At 50.2% G+C, this 23,189-nt stretch overlaps 1 protein-coding gene across 3 annotated transcripts; it reads left to right on the forward strand.

Moving 5' to 3' along the window:
- The first annotated feature begins 220 nt into the window (after nt 1-220).
- On the forward strand, nt 221-20,503 carry GATA3 (GATA binding protein 3). Of its 3 annotated transcripts, none has more exons than XM_006741302.3 (6): nt 221-416; nt 849-1,500; nt 3,920-4,456; nt 9,887-10,029; nt 14,332-14,457; nt 18,397-20,503. In XM_006741302.3, the coding sequence occupies exons 2-6, from the start codon at nt 1,260-1,262 to the stop codon at nt 18,679-18,681; spliced, it is 1,332 nt and encodes a 443-aa protein (XP_006741365.1). In that variant the 5' UTR covers nt 221-416; nt 849-1,259; the 3' UTR covers nt 18,682-20,503. The 3 variants fall into 3 exon arrangements, with proteins under 3 accessions (XP_006741365.1, XP_006741364.1, XP_081676681.1); XM_006741301.3 differs by having other exon boundaries at nt 222-416; nt 9,884-10,029; XM_081820555.1 differs by lacking the exon at nt 221-416 and adding an exon at nt 544-738 and having other exon boundaries at nt 9,884-10,029.
- Nucleotides 20,504-23,189: the final 2,686 nt, after the last annotated feature.

The following is a 23,189-nucleotide window of genomic DNA, read 5'->3' on the forward strand; positions in this document are numbered from 1 at the left end:
GCGGCGCCCCCCTTCCGGTCAGTGGAGGGGCGGGAGCAGGGGCGGAGGGGTGCAGGGGAGGGGTGGTGAGGTCCTGGAGCGGGTTTGGGTTGCAGTTTCCTTGTGCTGGTGATCCTGTCCCCTCCTCGCCAGCGCCAGGCTCCTCCCCCTCGGCGCGGATGACACTAGAACCTCCTTAAGTTGCGTCGCGCCACAGCTGTCTGCGAACACTGAGCTGCCTGGCGCCGTCTTGATACTTTCAGAAAGAATGCATTCCCTGTAAAAAAAAAAAAAATACTGAGAGAGGGAGAGAGAGAGAGAGAGGAAAAGAGAGAGAGACGGAGAGCGCGCGCGACAGAGCGAGCCACGCAATCTGACCGAGCAGTTTCTGCTCTCCCAGGTCACACGCCTCCTCCTCTCTGCTCCTCGCTACCCAGGTTGGTACTGGCAACTTTTTTTTTTTTAAGTTTGATTTTTTTTTTTTCCCCCTCGCTCCATTTGGGAGGACTTTAAAACACTTTAAACTCAACCCTCCTCTTTTGGAGAGTTGCTAGAGGCCTGGAAGGAAGGTCCCGGGATCGCTGTCCCCGGGGGGGAGGGAGCTGTCGGCCGACCTGGAACCGCTCAGTCACTGCAGGGCCCTCGGGAGAGCCGGGCTGCTGGCGATGTACTTGGGAGTCGTTCCCTGGGCGGCCGCGTCCCGGTTGGCCTCGCTCGGGAGGAGGCGTGCGCGTGTGCGCGTGTGTGCGCGTGTCCTGGGTGCGCGGGCGCGGCGCCGGGCGGCTCGCGGGGAGGTGGTGCCACTTCATAAGCTCAGGTGCTCAAGTACTTAGGAGCTCATCCAGGTCTCCCCCTTCTCTCCTCCGCAGGTGACCCGAGGAGAGCCTCAGCCTCCGAGCCGCTGAGGAAGCCCCGGTGCAGAAGAGCCTCACTTGCAGAATTCCAGCCACCTTCGCTCGCCCTCCTCCCCCTTTAGAATTTGGTTCCCCCTTTATCCTTCCGTACCTGTTTTTCTGGAATTTCTTTTTTCTTCCTCTTCTTCTCTTAGCTGAACTACTGCTTAAAGGTTTTTGTTTTTGTTTTTTGTATCTCCTTTGCTCACCTTTCCTTCCTAGTTTTCCCATTGCCCCACTGAAAACAAATCATTAAACGACCCCCGCCCCTCAGACGGCAGGAGCACCTGCAGAGCCTCAGAGCCCCGCGACCCTCCAGCCCGACCGCCCTCCCTCTCCGCGCGCGGGTTCCGGGCCCGGCGAGAGGGCGCGAGCGTAGCCGGGGCCATGGAGGTGACGGCGGACCAGCCGCGCTGGGTGAGCCACCACCACCCCGCGGTCCTCAACGGGCAGCACCCGGACACGCACCACCCGGGCCTCGGCCACTCCTACATGGACCCCGCGCAGTACCCCCTGCCCGAGGAGGTGGATGTACTTTTTAACATCGACGGTCAAGGCAACCACGTCCCTTCCTACTACGGAAACTCAGTGAGGGCCACGGTGCAGAGGTACCCTCCGACCCACCACGGTGAGTCCGCCCCGGGGTGCGGGGACCCCCGCCCAGCCGCCGCCGCTGCCCCCCCCACCCAGGCCGGGGAGGCGGGGAGGGACCAGGGGGTGGGAGACCCAGCCAAAGCCCCCAAGGGCCGTTCCTGCTACAATTAAAAAAATTGGGGCCCGGAAATGGGCGAGGAAGCAGTCTCAATCGCCGCGAGAGTGTGTTTTTAAAAAGTCGCAGCAGGCGTCTCTCCGCGGCTGGCTGCTCTGCCTCGGGCCTGGCGCTCACCTGGCAGGCGCCCTACTGCAACCCTCTGTCCCCGCACGGCCGGCCGCAGGTTCGGGGGGCCTCCGGGGGCCGGGGCTCCGGGGGCCGAGGCTCTGCCCCTGCGGCCACGGCTCCGTGGGCCCGCAGCCGGCGCCGGCCAAACCCGGCTCGGACTTGGTTCCTTCAAAAAGGGCTTCGCTCCCCCAGTTACCCTGTAGCTCTTTCTCGGGGTGGGGTTGTGGGGGCGGGGGGGGGGGCTTCTGCCAGCGTTCTTCGGTTTCTTTTTTCCGGCACATTTTCAGAAAGGCCCGAGAGAAATTTAATTCGCATCCCTGATCCCTGTTTTTTGACTTTTCCCCAAAGCTAGTGCATTTGGTTCCTAGGCAGGGCTGCCACCTCTTGGCTCTGAGGAATGGAATTCTGGTACTTTGACGGGGTTTTGGTGGAGAGACTACTGTCTTAAATGGGAGACATTTGAAATTTCCTAGACTCCCGGCTGCACAGAATTTTCCTGCGTCTTTGCTTTTAGGTTGCCTCATTGCCTGCTCCCCAAAACCCTTGCCTTACTCTCTCCTCCGGCCTACAACAGTCCCATTAGGCTCCCAAAGAAGATTTAGGATCCACCGGGGTTTCTTTCTTATGTGGGAGCGATGCCAGTTGTCTTTTCTTTTTTTTCTTTCTCTTTCACCTTTGAAAAGTTTAGACGAGTTCTAAAAGGTTAAGAAATCAAGCCCTGTGTAGTTAGGGGTCGGGGTTTGGGAAAGCTCTAAGCTTTCCAGCATAAGTGGGTTCCTAAAGAAGAAATAGAGGCACCATCTCAGGCAGAGAAAATGTGAGTCGTTCTTAGTCCGGGTGACTGGAGTCTTTCCTGGTCCCCCTACTCAGAGCCTGCATCGGCGCCGGTGACAGAGCCCCTCTGCAGCAGGCGTCCTCCGCCCTGCTGTCACCAGCTTTTAAACAATTGTTCCTGCGGATGGGGCGCTCTCTGCCCTTGTTCTGTGCAGATCAGCAGTTAAGTGGAAATGCGGTAGATGCAGACTTAATATTATTTACTATACTACTTCCTGCATAACATTGAGTCTTGACCCTTGGCGTTCAGAGAACTCTCCTTCCCTCTCCCCTCCCCTTCCTCTCTCAAGATTTTAGTTTCAGTATTGTTCTTCATGGTTAAATAGAATGTCAGATGCTGAGGCAGGTAGTGGATTAAAAGATCAATAAGTGTGTGGATTTGCACTTGCCCCCTGCATGGACCCGTCTCAGGGTGTATGGACGTGTCTGAGTTATGGCCGTCTGAAAACTCTGTATTTCGAATGCTCTGTGGAGAAGTAAAATATATATGTCAACAGGAATTTTGTGTCGCCGGGGGGCTCAGGTGAAAATCCACCTATGGCACTGGTGGAATCCCAACTTTGGGGGCAAATATGGGGTTTACTTTATTTTCCTTCTGGAGGATTTGGGAGGGTGAGAAAGGCAGAGTCCAGCCTTGGAAACTACCTCCAACAGTCTGGGCAATTAAAATGTCCTTGCAAATCCCACTTCAGGCCTTGCCAGTTATGAGCAAGCACTGAAGCAGGGTTCCGGGGAAGTAACCCCAAAATGCTCCCTCCCCTCCTTTCCGAGAGTGAGCACCCTCCTTCCTGCACTGGATTTTGGGAGTGGGCCTCTCTCCAGGTCCGTGTCTTTTCCTGGTGTGGAGCCCTTGTGCGGCCAGGCTCACCCCATCAGGCCTCATTATTCACAACCGACTCTTATCAGGCTGGCTGGGATTAGGTCTGGGATGGGGGACGCTGGGCCATGGAAGGAAACCAATAAATCAAGTCAGGTTCTAGAGATGGACCTCAGGGGATGCCATTAAGTGTATCTGGAGAGACCAAATATGCCCAGGGGCTCTCTCCACTCCGTCCCAGCACCTCTTGGGTGTCAGACACAGGCCCCTAATTCTGCTGGATTTGAGGGGACCTTCATGTGGTAGACATGGGCATAAAGCGTGTGCTGGCCAAGGTCCTGGGGCGGGGGGACGGGGGGCGGCGGCCTGGGTGAAGGAGTGGGCCCGCCTGCAGATCCAGGGTGTATTTGGGACTGCCCTGGCAGGGGGAGAACCCCCAGGTGTGTCGAGGGCCTCCGAAGCGGCTCTCACGGGCATTTCTCTCTCCTGCATCCCGCACCCCCCCTTCCTGCGCAGGGAGTCAGGTGTGCCGCCCGCCCCTGCTGCACGGATCCCTGCCCTGGCTGGACGGCGGCAAAGCTCTGGGCAGCCACCACACCGCGTCGCCCTGGAACCTCAGCCCCTTCTCCAAGACGTCCATCCATCACGGCTCCCCGGGGCCCCTCTCCGTCTACCCCCCGGCCTCGTCCTCCTCGCTGTCGGCGGGCCACTCCAGCCCGCACCTCTTCACCTTCCCGCCCACCCCGCCGAAGGACGTCTCCCCGGACCCGTCCCTGTCCACTCCGGGCTCGGCCGGCTCGGCCCGGCAGGACGAGAAAGAGTGCATCAAGTACCAGGTGCCGCTGCCCGACAGCATGAAGCTCGAGTCCACGCACTCGCGGGGCAGCATGACCACCCTGGGAGGGGCGGCCTCGTCGGCGCACCACCCCATCACCACGTACCCGCCCTACGTCCCCGAATACAGCTCCGGACTGTTCCCGCCCAGCAGCCTGCTGGGGGGCTCCCCCACCGGCTTCGGATGTAAGTCGAGACCCAAGGCGAGATCCAGCACAGGTAGGAACCTTCTCCGCCTCCCCCGGGGCCTTTTCTCCTCCTCCCACCTCTCCTTTCTCCTAAATCCAGGGCGCGGAGGAGGGAGCCTCAGTCTGGCCCCTGGGGGGTGGGGGGATCTGGTTGGTGTTCCAGACCCTTCTGAGATTTGATTTCTTCCCTTTCTTCCAACGGGGGCAAAGAATGAGGTGTGTCCTATCTCATTCCAGTCCACAGAGCAGAGGGGAAGTGGAATCTAATTTAACTACCCCCCCCCCCCGCCCCCGAGCTGGGGAAGGAAAAAGACAAACAAAAACAAATACCCTGTCCCGCCTGCTCAGGGACCTTTGGGTTCTGCCAGTAACCTCTAGTCAGTTTCCAAGACCAAATGGAAAGCCCAGGGAATAAATCTTTAGTGTTTAATGCTAAAACGAAACCTCCTCAAACCTAAACAAACACAGGTCCCTCCTTTGACCCCCCTGGCCTCTGCAGCCCCATTTGCCTGTTCCTCTGGGCTCAGCTCAGAGGGGGCCATGCAGGCAACAGAGGACATGGATAAATAAAGCATGGGTATATTTTTGTGTGTGGGGGGGCAGGACCCTCCTTGACCTATTCTTTGCATGGAAAAGAGGCTGCCCCCCTAAGTTCTGGGAGAGAGGTGGGCTCTGCCCTGGGGAAACTGGAATGAAAATCCAAAGTCCAGGGGGGCTAGTTACCTGTGGTGGCCGCACAGGCAGGGGCAGGAAGGCATCTCAGGACCTATTCCTCTACTGATCTGAAGCCAGAGGAGGTAGGCAAGACTGAACGACATTCCCTAGTTGTGGGTCTCCGCTTCCTCTGCTCATCCTCTCTCAAAAAAGCACCCCCTGTCTAAAAGCGTGCTGCATCTTTATTCTCTGGCTCTAGACACTTGCTTAAAAAAAAAAAAAAAAAAAAAGCAACACCAAACCCACACAAAATATTCTGGCTTTCAAAATAAAATAATCCATCGCCAATGTTTCTTCTAATCCAAGCAGTGGAGAGACCTTGGGATTTTCTCAGATGAGATTTAGCTAGTTTAAAAGATGATTTTTCTTCAAAGATTGTTCTGTCTCCTTGGGTGGGTCCATTTCGGGGTGGGTCTGTTCTGTCCTGGCTCATTCCAACGTCTCACCTCCGCCCTCTATCTATGGAGATCCTATATACAAAGAAGTGGTGAAAATCACTTGTCTTTTATGGGTGGGACGAGCAGTCTTGAAACCGGGCTTGCAAAACCCGGGTTTGAAAAACTTCCGAGGGAGGGCTCTGGGAGCCCAGTGACCATGAGATCAGTTTTCAGGGTTTTTTTTTTTTTTTCCAGGGTGACATTCACTCCGACTGCCTGGGCAGGACTGTCTCTATTTAGTTGATATGTTTTAGCTAATCCAATTATTTTCAGACTGCTGCGTGCGACAGTTGCATTGTTTATCCCGCGCCAGGAACTTTAATAGAGTCCGGATGCGGTTAGGCTGACAGAGAAACTCAGACCTGCATGTTCAGTACATGAAAGTCGGCAGAGGGAGAGGGAGGTAGGCTCGCTGGTGGAGTCAAAGAGAAAGCAAGAGGAAGGGAGAACAGGCGGAGGAAAGTGGCCAAGCTGCCTTGCCGGGGGCTGGGCTTGGGCGCGGAGTGGAGGGTTCCAGAGAAATGGGGTTCAGCTTGGCTCAGAAAAGCCGGGATTAGATGAGGGCTTGAGGACTGATTTCAAAGAGAGCAAACGGATGCATTTTGAGGTAGTGATGGGAAATTTTTTTTTTTTTTTTTAAGTTCTCTTTTCTGGTAGCGCAAAGTTTTGGGGGAAAGATCGTGGTATCTGAGGCTGGGGTGGTGGTTTGAGTGGAGGAGGGGACAGAACGACTTTTCCAGAGTCTCTGGTTTCTCTCCCTTCTGTGTGCACGCCTTCGGGCCTTCGGCTAGTCTTTTCCTTCCTCTCCCTCATTCCTCAAGCCCCTGAATATTTGGGGGTGGGTGGGAGGAAGGGGTGCAGTTACCCTAAACCAGAACCAGGAGCACCTACGGACCGATTGTATTATATATATATATATATGTATATATATATATATATTTTTTTTTTTCTTTTTTACTTTTTCTTTTTTCTTTTTTGGTAGGTGGGGAGAGGAGAGAAGACATTGCAATTTGACTTCTTACTTCCTCCTTCTTATTCCTTTCTCACAGTCAGAAACCCCAAAACAGCACACCTGGGCAGCTAGGGAGCTGGGACTTTCGGGAGTGTGGGAGTGGGGGAGGAGGGTTTCTAGACCCTTCTGGGTAGAGAGGGTGGAAATGGTAGCAGTTCTTCAGGGAGTTCTCTGGGGTTTCGTGGTTGCGTTTTTTTTTTTTTTTTTTTTTTTTTTTAAACTCTGTGCAAATGCACTTGCCTAAGGTAGAGAAAGGAGGAGAGAGGGTTGTTGCATTTTGGAGGAACGGTTGAAGCAGTGGTTAGGGCACCTCGTGCTTTTCTAACGCCGGGCTGTCAGTGCTGGGTCTCCCTCTGCAAACAAAAGACAAAGCCTTTTAGCGAAGGGCCCTTTCTGGGCACCCCCCCACCCCCCGGCTGTTGGTATCTCGCCCCACCTTCCCCTTCGCAGCCTCCGGCCCCAGCTCCTGCTCCTTTCGTCCAGCCCCGGTCTCAGGATTTCAGCTGGAGGCAGGGAAGGTGTTTGAAAATGGCTGTCGAATGTCAAGAGGCCTCGCAGCCCTGTGGTTCTTGTCACCTACGAGAGAGAGGTATCTGTCTGAGCAGCTCACACCAGGCAGTGAGCGAGGAGAGGGAGAGAAAGCAGGAGACAGTCGGGGCCTCCATTAGGAAAACTGGTTGTTTGCTGAAGTCACAGACTAGCAGCAACAATGAGAGAAGAAAAAAAAAAAAAATAAGAAAAAGCCAGACAAGGCAATCGCAAACTTGCGGAGTGAATCAAGACAGAAAATTGCTCTAGTGTGCAGAGCCTGGCTGAAGAGGCAACCGTTGCTAGTTTTGAAGGTCCCTCTGAAAAGGAAGCTGTCATCCTCCCCACTGGGCTGACAAAGGAAAGGAAATCAGACTAATCACGTCAGGCCGGGAGATCCCCCAGCCCCGGGTGCCTAGGAGCAGGGCTGCCGGCCCCAAGCCAGCGGGGACTCCACCCCGAGCGGGTGCTGCGGGAGCGGAGGGAGGAGGGGGCCAGCGAAACCTCGCCCGAGCCCTCCCTGCGCAGCGGGAAAGGGACTGGGTGCCGAGGGACCGAGAGGCCCCTGTCTTGGCCGGATGGGGAGTGGGTTTGGGGCCCCGGCCAGCAAAGGCCGGTATCGCTGTCCTCAGAAAGGCCCACCCGGTGCCTGCGTGGGGCACGGGGGCTGCTGGGCCTGCCTGTCCCCAGGCTAGGCTGCAGCAGGCACCTCCTCGCCCACTCGCCCTTTCCCTCTTCCTCTGTGCCTCCCCCTTGTTCCACCACGAGGCCGCAGGCTTCTGACTCCAGTGGAAGGTGTCGAGGTAATTTGGTCCCAAGCCTTTTTGAGGCCCGGTAGATACTGTTGGGTACCTGGACGCGTGCTTCTGTCTCAGTAGCGCCCTAGTTTGGGGAGAAGGCCAGTGGCTCGTGGGAGGCTTTCTGTAGACCCTGGGTTGAACAGCTTTTTGGAATTTGGTGGGAAAAAAAAAAAAAATATATATATATATATATATAACATTTCTCTTAACTCCTTATATTCTTTTTTTTTCTTTTAAAAGGAAAGTGGACAAAAACTAGTTAGCACCATTATGAACTCCAATGTCAGGCAAAGCCCTCCATTTCTGAAAGTCTTTTTCCTTCCCCAGAACCTGTCCCTGGAGAAAAAAACAAAACAAAACAAAACAGGCTTACAGGTGTGAACCCCCAACGTCCTCATACTTGGTCTAGGGGTTTCCAAAGGCCAAACAGGCCCCCAAGCCTGCTGGGTTCTCCTGGTGTAAGGAGTCGCCTAGATTCCCAAGCAGCCTGCCTGGTTCTCTTCCTCCACCCTGTCTTCTTGGTAGTTTGGAATTAGCCGATTAATCTCATAAAACGAAACAACACTTAGGGGCTCATCTTTGTCCCCTACCATCCTCCCAAACCTCCCTCCTAGCACCCCCAGAGAAAGCGAAACCCTCTGCCCGACTCCTCCTCTTGGGAGACCAGCTCCATTGGAGCTACTGCCTCCTGCAGGGGCGGGGGGGGGGGCGGGGGGAGCAGGGGCGGGGTGGTGGGGGGAGGCAGCTCCTCCCAGTCTGGCTTGGTTGGCAGAGATGCTGGTACATGCCTGCCAGGAGGATGAGGCCCCACAAGAGCTGGGCAGGTTCTCCCAGAAACTGTCCTCCCTTTCCTTCTCCCACAGAAGTTGGAAAGAAATCAGTGAGCAAAACTCCTCTGTGGTCCTAAAATGCTATTTTGAGGGATTCTCTCCAGGAGCTTTCCCTCAGGAGATGGGTCTGGGTCACTCTCCTGCCCCTGGAGTGAACCGGCCTGGCCGGTTTTTTGTTTATTTTATTTGTTTGTTTTTTTGGGAAAAAAGCTACTGCAGGAAAGCCTTGGTTAATAAGCTGACCGAGAGGCCGCCCGCCCCCCCTTTCTTTAATTGGCCTATTCTCCCGATCTGCCCCTCATGCTGCTCCTTCCAACTCTTTCCTCCCGCCAATACCTCCAGGGGTATTTCCCTCCAACACCTCCTGGCCTGGTCCAGCTGGGGTCATACTTCACCTTCGGTGTCTGTCACAGTGGCTGGTAAATCATAGAAAACCTTGGCCTTTTCTAGAGAGAGAAAAAAGGTGGTGGGGGAGAATGAGTGGACCCCACTGGGTCTTCATCTATTATTTGCCAGCCGGGGACATTTCCAGTTTTATTGGAAGTAAAATCTAAAGTCCTGGGTCCTCAAAATCAATCAGCCCATTGATCAGTCTATTCATGGATTTATTCTCTGTTTATCTATCTAGCCATCAGTTCATCTTTCCTTTTCCCCCATCTGAATCGTCAGGATCTAATTGATCTCTATAGACACACCCCGCGATGGTAATGGGGCCCCTTTGTTTTCCTTTGAGGGAACCAACTTGGAATGTTTTGCTTTGCCACAGTCCAGGACTTCACATTTTCTCAGGGAACTATTTCAAGTTGCCATTTGCCTTCTTCCTTGGCTGCACTTGATCTTCCCCATCAAGTCAGGCAGGCCCAGAGCAAGGTTCTGCTGCTGTTTATTCATGAGCCACTTCTTGGGGCGGGAGCTGAGTGTGTGCGGGAATGGTTAAGCCATGACAGGGCCAGGGGGTGACTCTTCCCCACTTGGGAGCCGCCTTAAGGGAGTTGGGGGGTGGGAGGTGGGGGGAAAGTTCCCCAGTAGAGGGAGCGGGGGTGGGGGGGGGAAGTGCCCAGTTTTACTCTCATGCCCTCCTTCTGAGTGCTGTCAGTGTTCCTTCTGTAAGTGACTTATGTGTGGTCTTGTTTCCAGAAGGCAGGGAGTGTGTGAACTGTGGGGCCACCTCAACCCCACTGTGGCGGCGGGATGGCACTGGACATTACCTGTGCAACGCCTGTGGGCTCTACCACAAAATGAACGGACAGAACCGACCCCTCATCAAGCCCAAGCGAAGGCTGGTGAGTTCTCCTCCAGAAACACTGACCCAACACGAACCATTGTGTGTTTTTAATTTCCTCTCTTCAGGAAGGAGAGCTTGCTGCAGGAAATTGGCAGGACAGCTCAAAATCCTGTCAGCTTGCTTGGGGATCCTTCCCCCCTGCCCCCCTTTCCTTTTCTCAAATTGGATATACAGAAAAGTTCGCTCGCTCGCTCTCTCTCTTTTTGTTTCCTCCTTCATATTTCCTAAGTCACTTACCAAATTTTTTAAGGATGCTGGCTTTTTGGTTATCAAATCTCTAATGTGTTTGCAAATAGAATGAGAGCGGACCAGGGCAAGTGAGTTCAGAGTCATTGATAATCGCTGTGCCACAGACGGAGAGATGTTGTGTGCAGATGCATGTACCAGGAACAATCTAGACCCCGTCCCTGAGCGGCAGGCCCCCAAGGAAGTGAGCCAGGTTCAGTGCCACGGAGGGGTCTCCTGTGCCCGTGCTTTAAGAAGGATGGGGCCCATTAGCTGAATCTCACTAGCAGCAGCCCCTGAATCTAGCTGAGTTTTTCTTCTTTCCTGATCTTAAGGACTGAGGACTTTCCACAGCTCATGCCTTTGGGAAAAACTTGTGATTCCTGTCTTGCCTCTTGGTCTCATGCAACATTTGCTCTTATTTCCCCTTTGAACCACTACCGGGAGGGTGATGGTTTTTAATCCCCTCCTTCTTTCTTTCTCAAAAGTCTTGACCCTTAGGAATACTTGAGCAATTTATAAGGAAGACTAGCAGGAGGAGTTCATTGGTGAACTTGTCTTTGGAACCTCAGGCTTGGATTGAATAGCAAGTGTATGTAACAGACAAATAAAAGCAGGCTGGGCAAATGATAACTCTAACCACAGTCAAGAGATCAAAATGCTTTTTGTAGTGATGACATTCACCAAGTAGAGAGGGGAGGAGGGGAATTTCCCCATGCAGATTAGTGGATAAAGCAGCATCCATCAAATTCTAAGTGTGTGTTTTTGTTCATTTTAAAGAATTGTCATCTCCATCAGATTTTAGTGCAACTTAACACCTTTCACATCCTTTTCAGAAGAAGGAAAAACTTTCTAGGGATGGAAGTGCCCACGTGACTTTAATTTTTGGCAATCCTGGGTCTCCCGGCTTTATTCCTTCTGATCTTTGCCCCCTTCTCCAGCATTCTCAACCTCCCCCCCACTTGTCCCCATGCACTTGGGTATTTTTTTTTCCTTTCTCTCATGTGCAAAGCTAACTTCCTAGGAAAAAGCTGCCGGATATCTGAGCACTGGAGATAACTCATAAACAACAACTCAGCTTCCCCAACCTAAACATCAAGATGTTTGAACGTATCAGAACAAGTGTTTGAAAAAAAAATGGCTGGAGGTGTTAGCAGAGAATGAATATGATCGCACCACAAAAGAATGTTCTGAATCACTCAAACCTGGCCTTAGTTAAAAAAAAAAAAAAGAAAAAAGAAAAAAGAAAGAGAGGAAAAGAAAACCAACAACAACAACTTTCTTGTTAAAATAAGTCATGGTAACATCCTTATAATTAGACTTTTTTTAAGGTAAAAAAAAAGAGAGAAGAAAAAAGAAGGTATAAAGTCTCAGACTACGGGCTGGTTGATGAGCAAGAGTGTATTTGACATTTTCTTGGGGTTTCTTCTGTCTGGGAAGATTGCATAGGAGGGCTGTTCTTGCATTTTATATAAGTTTGTCTTCATTCGCCTTTCATAAGAAATCTCTAGAACTCTGAGTAATAATTGCTTTTAATTCTGGAGTTCATTGGCTGTCACATTTTAAGCTGTCTTTTCTTTCTTACTCATCTGTTCTGGGTGGTTTTGTATTTTTAGTTCCCTGGAATTCATATGCTCCGGAGAGCGACTCAGAGCACATTCAGGATTTTTTTTTAGCCCTTAGATGTGATGGACTTCTTTCTGAGTACCTAGAACTTTCTTTTTCTTCTTCCCTATATTTCCTGTTCCTTCACGCCAGCCCCGCCTCCCCAGTTTGCTATTTTGGCTGTACACATTTCCAGATTTGCTGAAGACCACCCAGCCCATAATGTAGCTAGCTCTTCAGTAAGATGCCTATCTAACCCTGAATAAACTCATGCAGGAAATAGAAGAAATGACTAGAGAGGAGATCCATAGAATATTTTTTCCGAGTCTTGCCAGGGTTTTCGTATGTCTAACTGGCTAGCCGAGTCGAGCTTGCTTTATTAATGTACTTTGTCTCCTGCTAGTGAACCAAACAGTGTGGCTTTTAGAGTCTGTATAAATTCGCATCAAGTCTGTGGACCAGAGACGTATTCTGAGGCCGCTTGTATTTACGTTACTGTCAATACACTGGGAAGGACTGCACCAGGGACCTCCTGGCTTGGAGCTTGACTTTTACCAGCTGGTATTATGAGCTTGTAGCACACATTTAAACCTGCTGAGCTAGGAAATCTGCTGCCTGCGTAGATATTAATCGACTCGATCTCAGTGTCTGTTGTCAAGAAAAAAGTACAGGGAGATAATAATAATCACACGATCACATCGTTGTCAGAATCATCAAGCACTGATTTTCTGTATTGATTTCTTCCCAAGACTATACAAGTACCAGTTAGTCTGGTCTCAGCCCAGCACGGTTCACGAGTGGTGGGTGGGCATGGACGTGCGGGGCCAGAGGCGGCGCCCCTGGGCTATGGGGAACTGTTTCCCAAATGGACAGCCAGAAAGTAGGACTTTCTCAATGATGACAGAGAAGAGCTGGTTTTTCTTCCCGGTTTTTGTAGAACACAGAAAAAAAAGAATACCCCCCCAAATATAAATAAATAAAAGCCATAACTCTGCTCTTCCAGCTTGTAGGAAAGAGGAGCCTATCTGTGGGACAGTGTAGTGGTTTGAAGGGAAGGGAATCAGTCGGCTTGATTCAGAATAGCCACGAGGTTGCCCATATCTGGCAGCTTTGGGTGTTGGGCCTAACTTTTTGCTTGATGAAATATTGATGGAAAAGCATACCACAATCCCTCTAGTTTGATCTCAGGCTCTTGTAAACATGCCGGAGTTTTCTAGATCACAGATAGCTGAATTCTTGCTCCTCCTCTGGGCTTTGATAATATATTTCAGTCCAGAGCCGGGGAATACTTCTTTTGCAGTTAAAATTGTCCTTGTAGGTTGGGGGAAGAGGAGAAGGAATTGACAGAGGTATATGTTAAAAGGGACCCAACTTCGTTTTCTTTGGAAAGTGTTTGAGTTTATATTTTTTTTTCTTTAGAGCGTGGACGTAGAGAATAGTACCCTCCGTAAGTTTAAGTGTGTCAAAAAGTGAAAGAAAAATCTCCCTCTTAAAGGAAATGAAGTCAGTGACACAACCAAATAATTAAAATTCAAGCTGAGACTGACATCTGACCTGCCACTCTTGGGCTCTGTGAACAGCAAATAGGAAATACCTAATTTCACGAAGGTGAAATGAAATGAGAGCAGGATGGGGGTTGGGGGTGGGTTCCTGTTGATTAGCAGAATTCTCCGTGCTTTTCAGTTTGGCTCATGAACTGAAAGCCACCTAACGAGAAGGAGGGTGGCGGTCACAGGAGTGTGGGCCAGGCAAGTATAAGGCTGCTGCAGATTTGCTGGGGGTCTGGCTCATGAAGGATGTCCTGCTTGGTGCTTCCTAAGTGGCCGGTCCTGTGGGTGCATGCCACACACACACACACACACACACGCACACAGGCGTGGACGCTCTCATACTGTGTGGGCCCCCTGTTCTCTTTTGAATCCAGCATTTCTTTATTTGGGAGCTGTCAAGTGCTCTGGATGTTTGGGTTCGCTCTCCCTTTGCTGTTCATGTGTTGTGATGGCCTCGTTGAGCATCGATCTTCTTGGCAGTTGCCCTTGCAAGCGGCTTCCCGGGAGTCTGGTGCACGGGGGTCCTGAGAGCCCGGTACCACGCTAATTCAAAGTTGCTACCCGTACAAGTTAAACAGCGGGCAACTTTGCTGGCTGAGGCTTGGGGGACCATTAGCTCAGGGCGGTGGTGTGGGCTCTCTGAGCCTCCCGATCCTGCCCCGTAGAGTGGCAGGCGAGATTCTGGCCCCTTGACGACCGTGCAACTCGATCCTGTGCCAGGGGATTGGCTGTATTTCTCTTCTTGAGGCAGCTTTTGGGGATCTTTATCACTTTCATGTGGGCCACTTGCTAGTTTTGATTTCAATGATAATTTTTTTCTTTTTCTTGTTGTCAGTGTGTCTCCGTGGTTCTGAAAGCCCATTTCACCTTTGTTTTGATTTTACCCTCTCTCTCTCTCTCCCCCCACCCCCCACTCCCAGTCTGCAGCAAGAAGAGCAGGTACGTCCTGTGCGAACTGTCAAACTACCACCACGACGCTCTGGAGAAGAAATGCCAACGGGGACCCCGTCTGTAATGCCTGTGGGCTGTACTACAAGCTTCACAATGTAAGTGTCCCGGGACCAGACCTGGTTCCTGTCCTGGGGGTGCCCGGGTCACGGCGTCCCCCGTCCCGGGTCCCCTTCTCCATTGGATCGCCCTCCCTTGGACCAAACGGCAGGCCTCAGAGCAGCAATGTCAGAGTGGACCTGCTCTGTCCCCCCAGCGGTGCTGAGACGGGACAGTGTGGGGCCGAGGACGACCCCGCGCCCCACATCTGTGTGGACAACACGGCAGTGCGGCCATCCAGCGCCTCAAGGGGGGCCTGGCCTACGCTTTCCAGTCTCCCTTTTGGGAAACCGGTATAGTTTGATGGTTTCCCTGCAGCTGACCCTTTTTTTTTTTTTTTGCAAAAGAGGGAACGAGAGCAGGCAAGAGCGGGGGAGGGGAAGGTGGAGAGAATTGAGGGGAGTCGTGTGTGTGCGCGGCCGTGCAGGGCTGAGGACGGCAGCCTCACCTCACCTGCCCTGCGGATGTTACATGGACTCTGTGTAAAAGATGGGAAATGAGATGCCTGGCAGATTGCCTCCGATGTCTCTGTCCTCACCAGCAGAGACCGGAGGACAGCCGCCGAGTGGGGTTATCCGTCCCAGGGAAGAGAAGCTCTTGTCTCCTCTCCCGTGTCTTCTTCGCAGAATGAGAATCACCAGCCAGTCACCTGGGCGTAGCTGTGTCGTTTCTAATCTTTCCATTGCCGACCCACCCCCCTGCCCCGTCTTGTAATATCTTTATGTTCAAAACAGAAAAGATCAGGTATTTTTGTGTGTGCCGGAAATAACTCTGGCTAATAGGCCGTGACCTCATGAGGCCTGAAGTTTTAATTCATCCCGAAGACGAAAATGGCCATTTCGTCCTCTCTCTCTGTCTCTCTCACTCGCCTCTTTTGCTCGGATTCTGCTAACGTCTCTTTGCCAACCTGACTTTGGCAGAGTCTGGGGCTGAATGGGGAAGAGGCTTCTTGCTCAGGGCCATGCTGGCTGGGAACTCATCTCACCCAGGAATACCTGGGAATCGGGAGGAAGCTTCTCTGGTTAGATTTTTTTTGAGTCACAGGAGAACTTCTTCAGGGTGATCCCGGCACCCTAGTCCCTCTTTGCCTTTTGGGAGTAAGTTGTTGCCATGTCCAGGGACCCCGTGACACTTCGGTCCCTGCCTTCCATGTCATCCCCTCCTACCACGGTCCCTGTGTGATGCCCAGCCTAATGGAACTGGTCTTACTAGTCACTGCCTCTCGAGCCTCGGACTGCAGCATATACTTGCTTATCAGCAGTGAACCCCGAGTTCCGCTTTCACTTTGGGGAATTTACTTGCTCCCTGCGGTGCAGAGAAACAGATCTGTGATGAAAATCTGGAAGATTTGGGGCATCAGAGTTCCTGGGCTACCCAGCCGTTGGCCCAGCCTCTCCCGATTGTGTTTGGCTGTAATTTATGGTTTTCAAAGAACTTTCAAGTTTCTTGATTACATTCGAGCCTCAGATAGTCCCACGATGCAGGCAGGGCAGAAATTATTTTATTTCCATTGTACTTGAAGCCGTTATGACTCAGAGTGTCAAGTATCACAGGATACTGGCCAATGAACATGGCTGCTGGAGCGGAAGAGTGGGGACTGATTTCAGAGCGGCCCAGACCTGCCGGCGAGGTCAGGCAGGAGTGTGAGGACTGATAGGGACCGGTGGAAAGTAAACACTTTCTCATCTCAGCGTGTCCTGGAGTTCAATTCAAAGTAATGAATTGGCTGAATATAGAGATTTCTTTTCTTTTCCCACAGAAGCACAGGAACGCTGGGAGATTAACCAGCCGTAAATTTCTGGGACTGCTTAGCCATGGTGAGATGTGGTCTCGACTATGTCCGATCTAAGGGAAAGTTCGGAAGCCTATCGGTTTCTCATCAGATCTTCACTGCTCACTCCCACCCTATTCTTAACTCGCTCCCGACTTCGTGGCTGGGCTCCAGTGGCTGGGGGAGGACCTTGCTCCCCAACAGGAGTGGTTTTTCTGTCTTCTCTGCTTTAGCAAGACTTCACGAAAGGAGGCAATTTAGGTGTATCTAACAACAGGAGATCATAATCTATTAACATTCTCATCGCATCGTGTTTGTTATGCCCATCTGGATGCCTGTATATGTATGCTATGAGGGAGCTCCTTTCTTCTTATCTGGGTGTTTCGATAACTACCTATCTCAGGATCAGTGTACCTAGGTGGTGTTGAGACTAGTTATCTGGGTTTGTGCTGCTATCTGTGTAACTAGATATTATATTTCGATATCTGGCTGTGTATATCTAGATATCCCCGTAAAGAGCCGCGTGTCTAGACATTATCTTGGGGGAAGATTTGATGGGACTGTAGATTCCTATCACCTGTGCAGCCTGTGTCTTTATCTTGATTGTTACTTTGAAGAAGGACCCCTGAGATGTTCTTTTGGCAGTGACCTTTTAGCCCTTCTACCTTCCTGGCGCACGAGGGAATTGGGTCTCAACTCCAGCGTGTGGTTCTGTGCCCCTCTTTGGGGTGACGTCTCCCAGCTCAGCCCCAGGAAGCTGTGTGTCTGCTGTCTCCAGAAGCGTTGTTGGCAGCCTTTTGCTCTTGGCCGTTGGCTTCTGTCTCCCTTAACTGTCCTTTTCCAGCTTGGGGAGCAGACAGGTAGATCCTGGAGCCAGGAGAGCCTCTTCTCTTCCTCCACCCTCGAGGACCCGGGTGGAAGAGGATGCTTTTTTCCCTAAGGAGTCAGGAACGACTGGGACCCTGACATTCCGTCCTCGAGGTGGTTTGCCACGTTTCCCTGATGCTTGGCCAGATGCGTGGTTTGCTGGATGGGACAGCTGTCTGCCATTGAGGTGCCTCCGATTCTGACTCCTTGTGGGGAGTGATCTCTGCTTGCTTTGTAAAGTCCCCTCTCTTGATTCTACCCACCTTCCCTACTCCCTGCAAATGCATTTTCAGAACAAAACAGACAGAGGCTTCTCAAAAAAAGAAAGAGACAGTATGCTGTCTCGGATGCGGAAGACTAGTTGAAGACCTTCAGAGTAGGCCCTTGCTTGTCTCTTTCCTGGAGCTCACTCCCGCTCTCGAATTTTCAGGATGAGGGTGCTTTCATGTCAGCTCAGTTCTGCACGCCCCAAAGTGCTTATTAGCAAGTATTCGGTGACGGGTCGGTTGGCTCTTTGACTGGTTAGGAGTGCAGAGCCAGAACTAGGCAGAAATCGCAACTTTCAGTCATTGCTCGGTTGCTGTGATGGGGGCGAGGGACCAACCTTCTGGAGAGACACACTGCATTCAAACATGGCCCCAGAACCTACACATTCCAGGGGAGGATTTTTACAGCACCTGATACTGCGAGAAAGCCGGGCAGAAGAGAGACAACCGAATGTTAGCTTGGAGAGGGGTGCAGCCCTAGTCTCCCCAAGCAGAGGGACTTCAACTCTGGAGATTGATCACATTGTCAGTGCTTTCTTGGTCCGTAGTGCAGATTTCCGATGAGGGCACAGAGTGTTACTTCTGTCTTAAAGATTCCTTCCTAGCCTCCATTTTCATGAAATGCTCAAAAGAGTTTCTAGTGCAATCAGACCAGTTACTATATTTTAGTTACCAGAGAAAGGCAGTCGTATGAGGTGGGTCTCTAGAACATAGTCCTTGGGAATGCAGAGTTTCCTGGGGAACATTTTCCCCAAAGTGACTGATGTAGATGAACATAATTAACACCCTCTGCAATGGAACACCTCACCCCTGATCTCTTGGTTGCTGCAACTGACCGAACTGGCCACAGACCGAATCTGCAGGACGCGGGGTCCCCGGGAAGGAGACAGGAAGGGGTGGGGAGGAAGGGGGCCCCCGAAAGCAGATCCCTGGCATGGGGCGGTCAGAGCAGCCGTGTTGAGGGGTGAAAGCCTATGCCCTTTCAGAGCCAGCCAAAAAGTAAAAAAAAAAAAAAAAAATTGATCTTTGTTTAGATTAACAGACCCCTGACCATGAAGAAGGAAGGCATCCAGACCAGAAACCGAAAAATGTCTAGCAAATCCAAAAAGTGCAAAAAGGTGCACGACACGCTGGAGGACTTCCCCAAGAGCAGCTCGTTCAACCCGGCTGCCCTCTCCAGACACATGACCTCCCTCAGCCACATCTCCCCGTTCAGCCACTCCAGCCACATGCTGACCACTCCGTCGCCGATGCACCCCCCGTCTAGCCTCTCCTTCGGACCTCACCACCCTTCCAGTATGGTCACCGCCATGGGCTAGAGCCCCTGCTCGATGCTTCTAGGCCTCCCGGCGAGAGCCCCTCCAGCCCTCCTACGTGCATTTTTTGCAGGAGCAGTATCATGAAGCCGAGAACCGATGGATCTATGTTTTGAAGGCAGAAAGCAAAAGGGCGGTTGTCACTTTTGCAAAGGACCTCACTGTGCTGTGTTCTCGATCACTGAATCTGGATCCCATTTGTGAATAAGCCATTCAGACTCATATTCCCTATTTATCAGGGTCTCTCTAGTGCTGTGAAAAAAAAAAAAAAGAAAAAAAAAGAAAACAAACCATGCCGAACATTGCATATAACTTATATTGTAAGAAAATACTGTACATTTGAAGAAGACGTTATTGCATCTGGGGAGCTGTAAGAAAGGCATAAAGGACGCCAAGAATCTTAAGGAATACGGGGGAAATAAAGTGTGGAAATTAAGAAGAAACTAGGTCTGCTATTCACATGGACAGACCGCCAGTGTTGATTCCTTGCACTGGTCACAGTTGGATGCATTAAGAGGAAAAAAAAAAAAAAAGAAAAAAAAGAAAAAAGAAAAGAAAAAAGTCGTAGGCAAATCATTCGTTCAAAGCGGTGGGCCTCTGTCTAGAAAATTCTATCAGTTCTGGGCAGTCAGTGTGGCCACTCATGCACACATTGCCATCGAGGGGGTCCCAGAGCCTCGCTCAGGCCTCCCCGCTTTGTGAACAAGTCCCTGTAATTGTTGTTTGTATGTATAATTCAAAGCACCAAAATAAGAAGAGATGTAGATTTATTTCATCATATTATACAGACTGAATTGTTGTACAAATTTATTTACTGCTAGTGTTAAGAACTACTTTTTGTTTTCATATTTTCCTTCTTTCTCAATTTTTTGGTTGAATAAACTAGATGACATTCAGTTGACCTAAGGTGGTTTGTGCTCCGGAGGGCTTCTTTTCCATTTTGTTTTTTGATGATATTTATTAACTAGCTTCTAAGGGTACAGCAGCATCTGTCTCTTCCCTCACGCCTCCCGAAGCCTGGGCTGTCCGGGGAGCGATGTATGAGCTCCCGACGTGCATGCCAGCGACCTCGGCCGGACAGACGGGGTCCTGAGAGCAGCCGGGCTGACTGTTAGCTCCTATTGTGTTCTGTGTTAGTGATCACTGCCTTTCACACAGTCTGTTGGAATACTAATATAAAAATAAGGTGAACATATTTTAAAAACCACCAAATAACATCGTTATTGAAGCGGTGGCCAAGCTCTTAGAGAATCTGGTAGCTCTAGCTAATTTAAAAACAAAACCCAAACATGTTAAGTTATTCACTAGGAGGTAATGCAAACATTTATTCCTTTGGGAAGCCGGGCATCTTTGGAGCTCTCTCTGCAGCCCAGAGGCTGCCCCCCCGCTCCCCCCGGGGGGACCGGAGTACCTTCTGTGTCCCCTCGTGAGCTGCAGACCCTGGGCCTGGGCAGCCAAGTCTCCTCGCAGGAGCAAGGGGGACAGTTTCCTCGAGGAGATCCACAGGTGGACTGCAGATGATGGATTCCTCGTGCTTCTCTCCAAGACGTGAAGGAGCTGGGGCTGGGGCTTGAGTTCATCTCTGTTTTGCTTTTCTACTGTTGAATTGAATAACACGGCAGTGGAGGGTTTATTGGCATGTTTGCGACACACGAAATAGCCGTTTTTGTAACTTAACGCTGTATAGTTTCCTTTTACTCTGTTGACAGAATGTGTAACCAATGGCACACACTTTAAATAATCTCTGTTAAATCGCCTCTCTGCTTTCTTAGCAAATATTTTAAACCTAAAGCTAAATGTTGAAATAAAGGAGTTAGAGACTTAACTGAGATGCAAACGGAGATCTTACTGGCTCCTAATTTAATGACCTGCCCTTGGAATGTTGTTTTCAGCGACTTCTAAAGCACCGAAGGAACTCATCATCTGTTGCCATATTAAATTTGGGAGATTTTCTCGTGTAGCTCCAATGTCTCAGGGTCTGCCACCTACTTTCTTCGTGAACAGATTTGAGTCCATGCTCTTTCACCTTAAGAACAGGGAGTTCAAATTCTTGACATTCTTGGGGCGGGATGGTGGGGGTGGGGGGGCGCACACGTAGAAAAGTCCCAAACTCAGTACTCCAGCTACGTTTTGTTTGAGGGACTGCGGTGATACAGCATCTCTGATCCTACTCCTTCTTCAGAGAAGTGTCATTTTATCATTCTGTCCGTTGATTTGGCATTCTAAGATATTTCTAGAAGATGGTGCAAAAGATCTAAAATATACATGATAACGATGATTCAGTTTCTTCGTTGGAGCGTTACCACGTGTTTCCGTGGTTTTGTTCTTTTTTTTTTTCTTTTGACTTCACTTAAATAGAAGACACTAGAAGGGCAGTTGGAGAGAGGGTTTAATCTAGAAAACACAGAACAAGGTTGTAGATCTAAAATATTGCTCAAATATTTTTGAGGCAATTGTATCCCTAATTAATTTTCAAACTTCTTTTTTTTTATTTTATTTCTTTGAGAGAGAGGTAGAGAGGGGCAGAGGGAGAGGGAGAAGCAGGCTCCCCACTGAGCAGAGACCCCAATGTGGGGCTCGATTCCAGGACCCCGGGATCATGACCTGAGCTGAAGGCAGCTGCTTAACCGACTGAGCCACCGATTTTCAACCTGTTTTGTCTCACTTTTAAGATAGTTGCATTAGCTTATCCCTAGGAGGTTAGTGTGATATATATGTGCAAATTTGGATGATTTCTTTAAAACATTTAAAAAGCCAACCTATTAAAAAAATAAAGGACATAGTTACGGAATGCTTTTGCTGTTTATGAACCCCTCTTATATACGGCAGTGGAAATTCATGAAGTAAAAATTTAGATTTTGAGTGCTTCTAGCATGTAGTCAGTACACACCTAGGGAGTGTCTAGACTGAAGTCCGTTTCAAACCACTTTTTTTTCTCTTTTTTTAAAGCAGACCAGGAAATCAAGAAACCCAGACTCCAGTGTCTTACTCTTAGTGTGTGACATTTACATGTTATTCCCCTTTACGGACGATGGGCCCCGAGGTGAAACTCCCAGCTGGGCCTCTGGGTTAGTCGCAGACGTGGGGACACCCAGAGCCCGCCTTCTGAGATCCGTGTCTATTTTCTGAACCTCCCTCTGGTGTCAGAACCATTTTTCAAACTTTGTCCTCATCGCAGGACTTTATTTTAGTGTACCCTACTTAAGAACTGAGTGGAGGAAGGCAGCAAAGCCTTCCCAGGTACTGCGTGCCTGACCCGAATTCAGGAAAAAAAGGTTTGTTCACAAAATTCAGACGCAGGAACTCACATGCCGTCTTTCCCTCCCCCCTTCCCATATTTTCCTCACAACGTGACTTGTCCCATTTACATTTCAGAGACTTCGAAGCATTGTGACTCCATGCTCTCTTTCAGTCCACATCCTCATCCTCCATCCTCAACCTCAAATCCACCCTGAAATCTAGAATCATTTTTGTGATCTCTCCTGGACAGCAGTTATGATTTGACTCCTCTAGGTAAATTCCCTTCAATTTCCAGGCTAAGCAGAGATTAGAAATAATAATAATAATAATCACTTAGAAATTTAAAAAATGATTGAAAGTTCAAGAGAAAACATTGGAATGAGATCGTGTCTTATATATCATTTTTACCACGAAGCAAACATTGTAACTATGATCTGGAAACAGCTGAGTGGCACGCCAACCCCTTTCCTGCTCTTTCAAATGAACTTCTGGGACACATTTTCATTTCTGTGTATTCCACGTTGCTCAAACAGGGTGCATACACCCTCAGATTGGACGTGTCCACACCCTTTGCAGAAATGCAGTGCAGTGGTCAGTTGGGACTTCAGAGAAATTCATTGATCATTTGAATGTGTGAGGACAACTGTCCTAGAATTTGGAAGCTTGGGTTTCATCTCTGGCTCTTCCGCCAATGAACGGAATGATCTGAGGCCATTTGTTTGATTTCTCTGGGAATGGGCTCTTGATCTGTATAATTGGATGGGATGATCTCTAAGACACACCGGGGAAGACAAATACTATGATTCCATTTTTTTTTTTTTTTTTTTTAGACTATCCTTTATTAGGAAAGACGTCCTCACACCCACAGTCAGAGTATAGACCAGGGTATTCTAAAAGCCTAGAGTGATCATAGTTCATAAGATTCCAGATGGGCCGGGGGTAATCCCACTCCCATCTGTCCTTGGTCCTATCTTGCAAAACACAAATTAACTTGTATTTTGTGACTGTCAGCTCAGGACAGGAGTTAGTGTCCCAGTCTGCAGATTTTCCCTACTCTTTCTGAAATGTGTCCAGGCCCCTCTTGAGTGGAATACACAGGACTTGCTTGTCCTGCTGATGTTGGCAGCGTGGTTCATATTTCAGTCATCCATTGTGTAAAGAAATTCTGCCTGAATTGCTTACAGGCTATTCTAGGGAGATAACCAGAGCCCAGTGTTTCATTTTCCTGGCCCCCCTCTCTCTCTTTCTCCTTAGAGAAGGGGATAGGCAGA

This window comes from Leptonychotes weddellii, chromosome 5 (assembly GCF_054177405.1).
Source record: "Leptonychotes weddellii isolate Sample4059 chromosome 5, ASM5417740v2, whole genome shotgun sequence".
In the NCBI taxonomy this organism is placed as follows: Eukaryota; Metazoa; Chordata; class Mammalia; order Carnivora; family Phocidae; genus Leptonychotes; species Leptonychotes weddellii.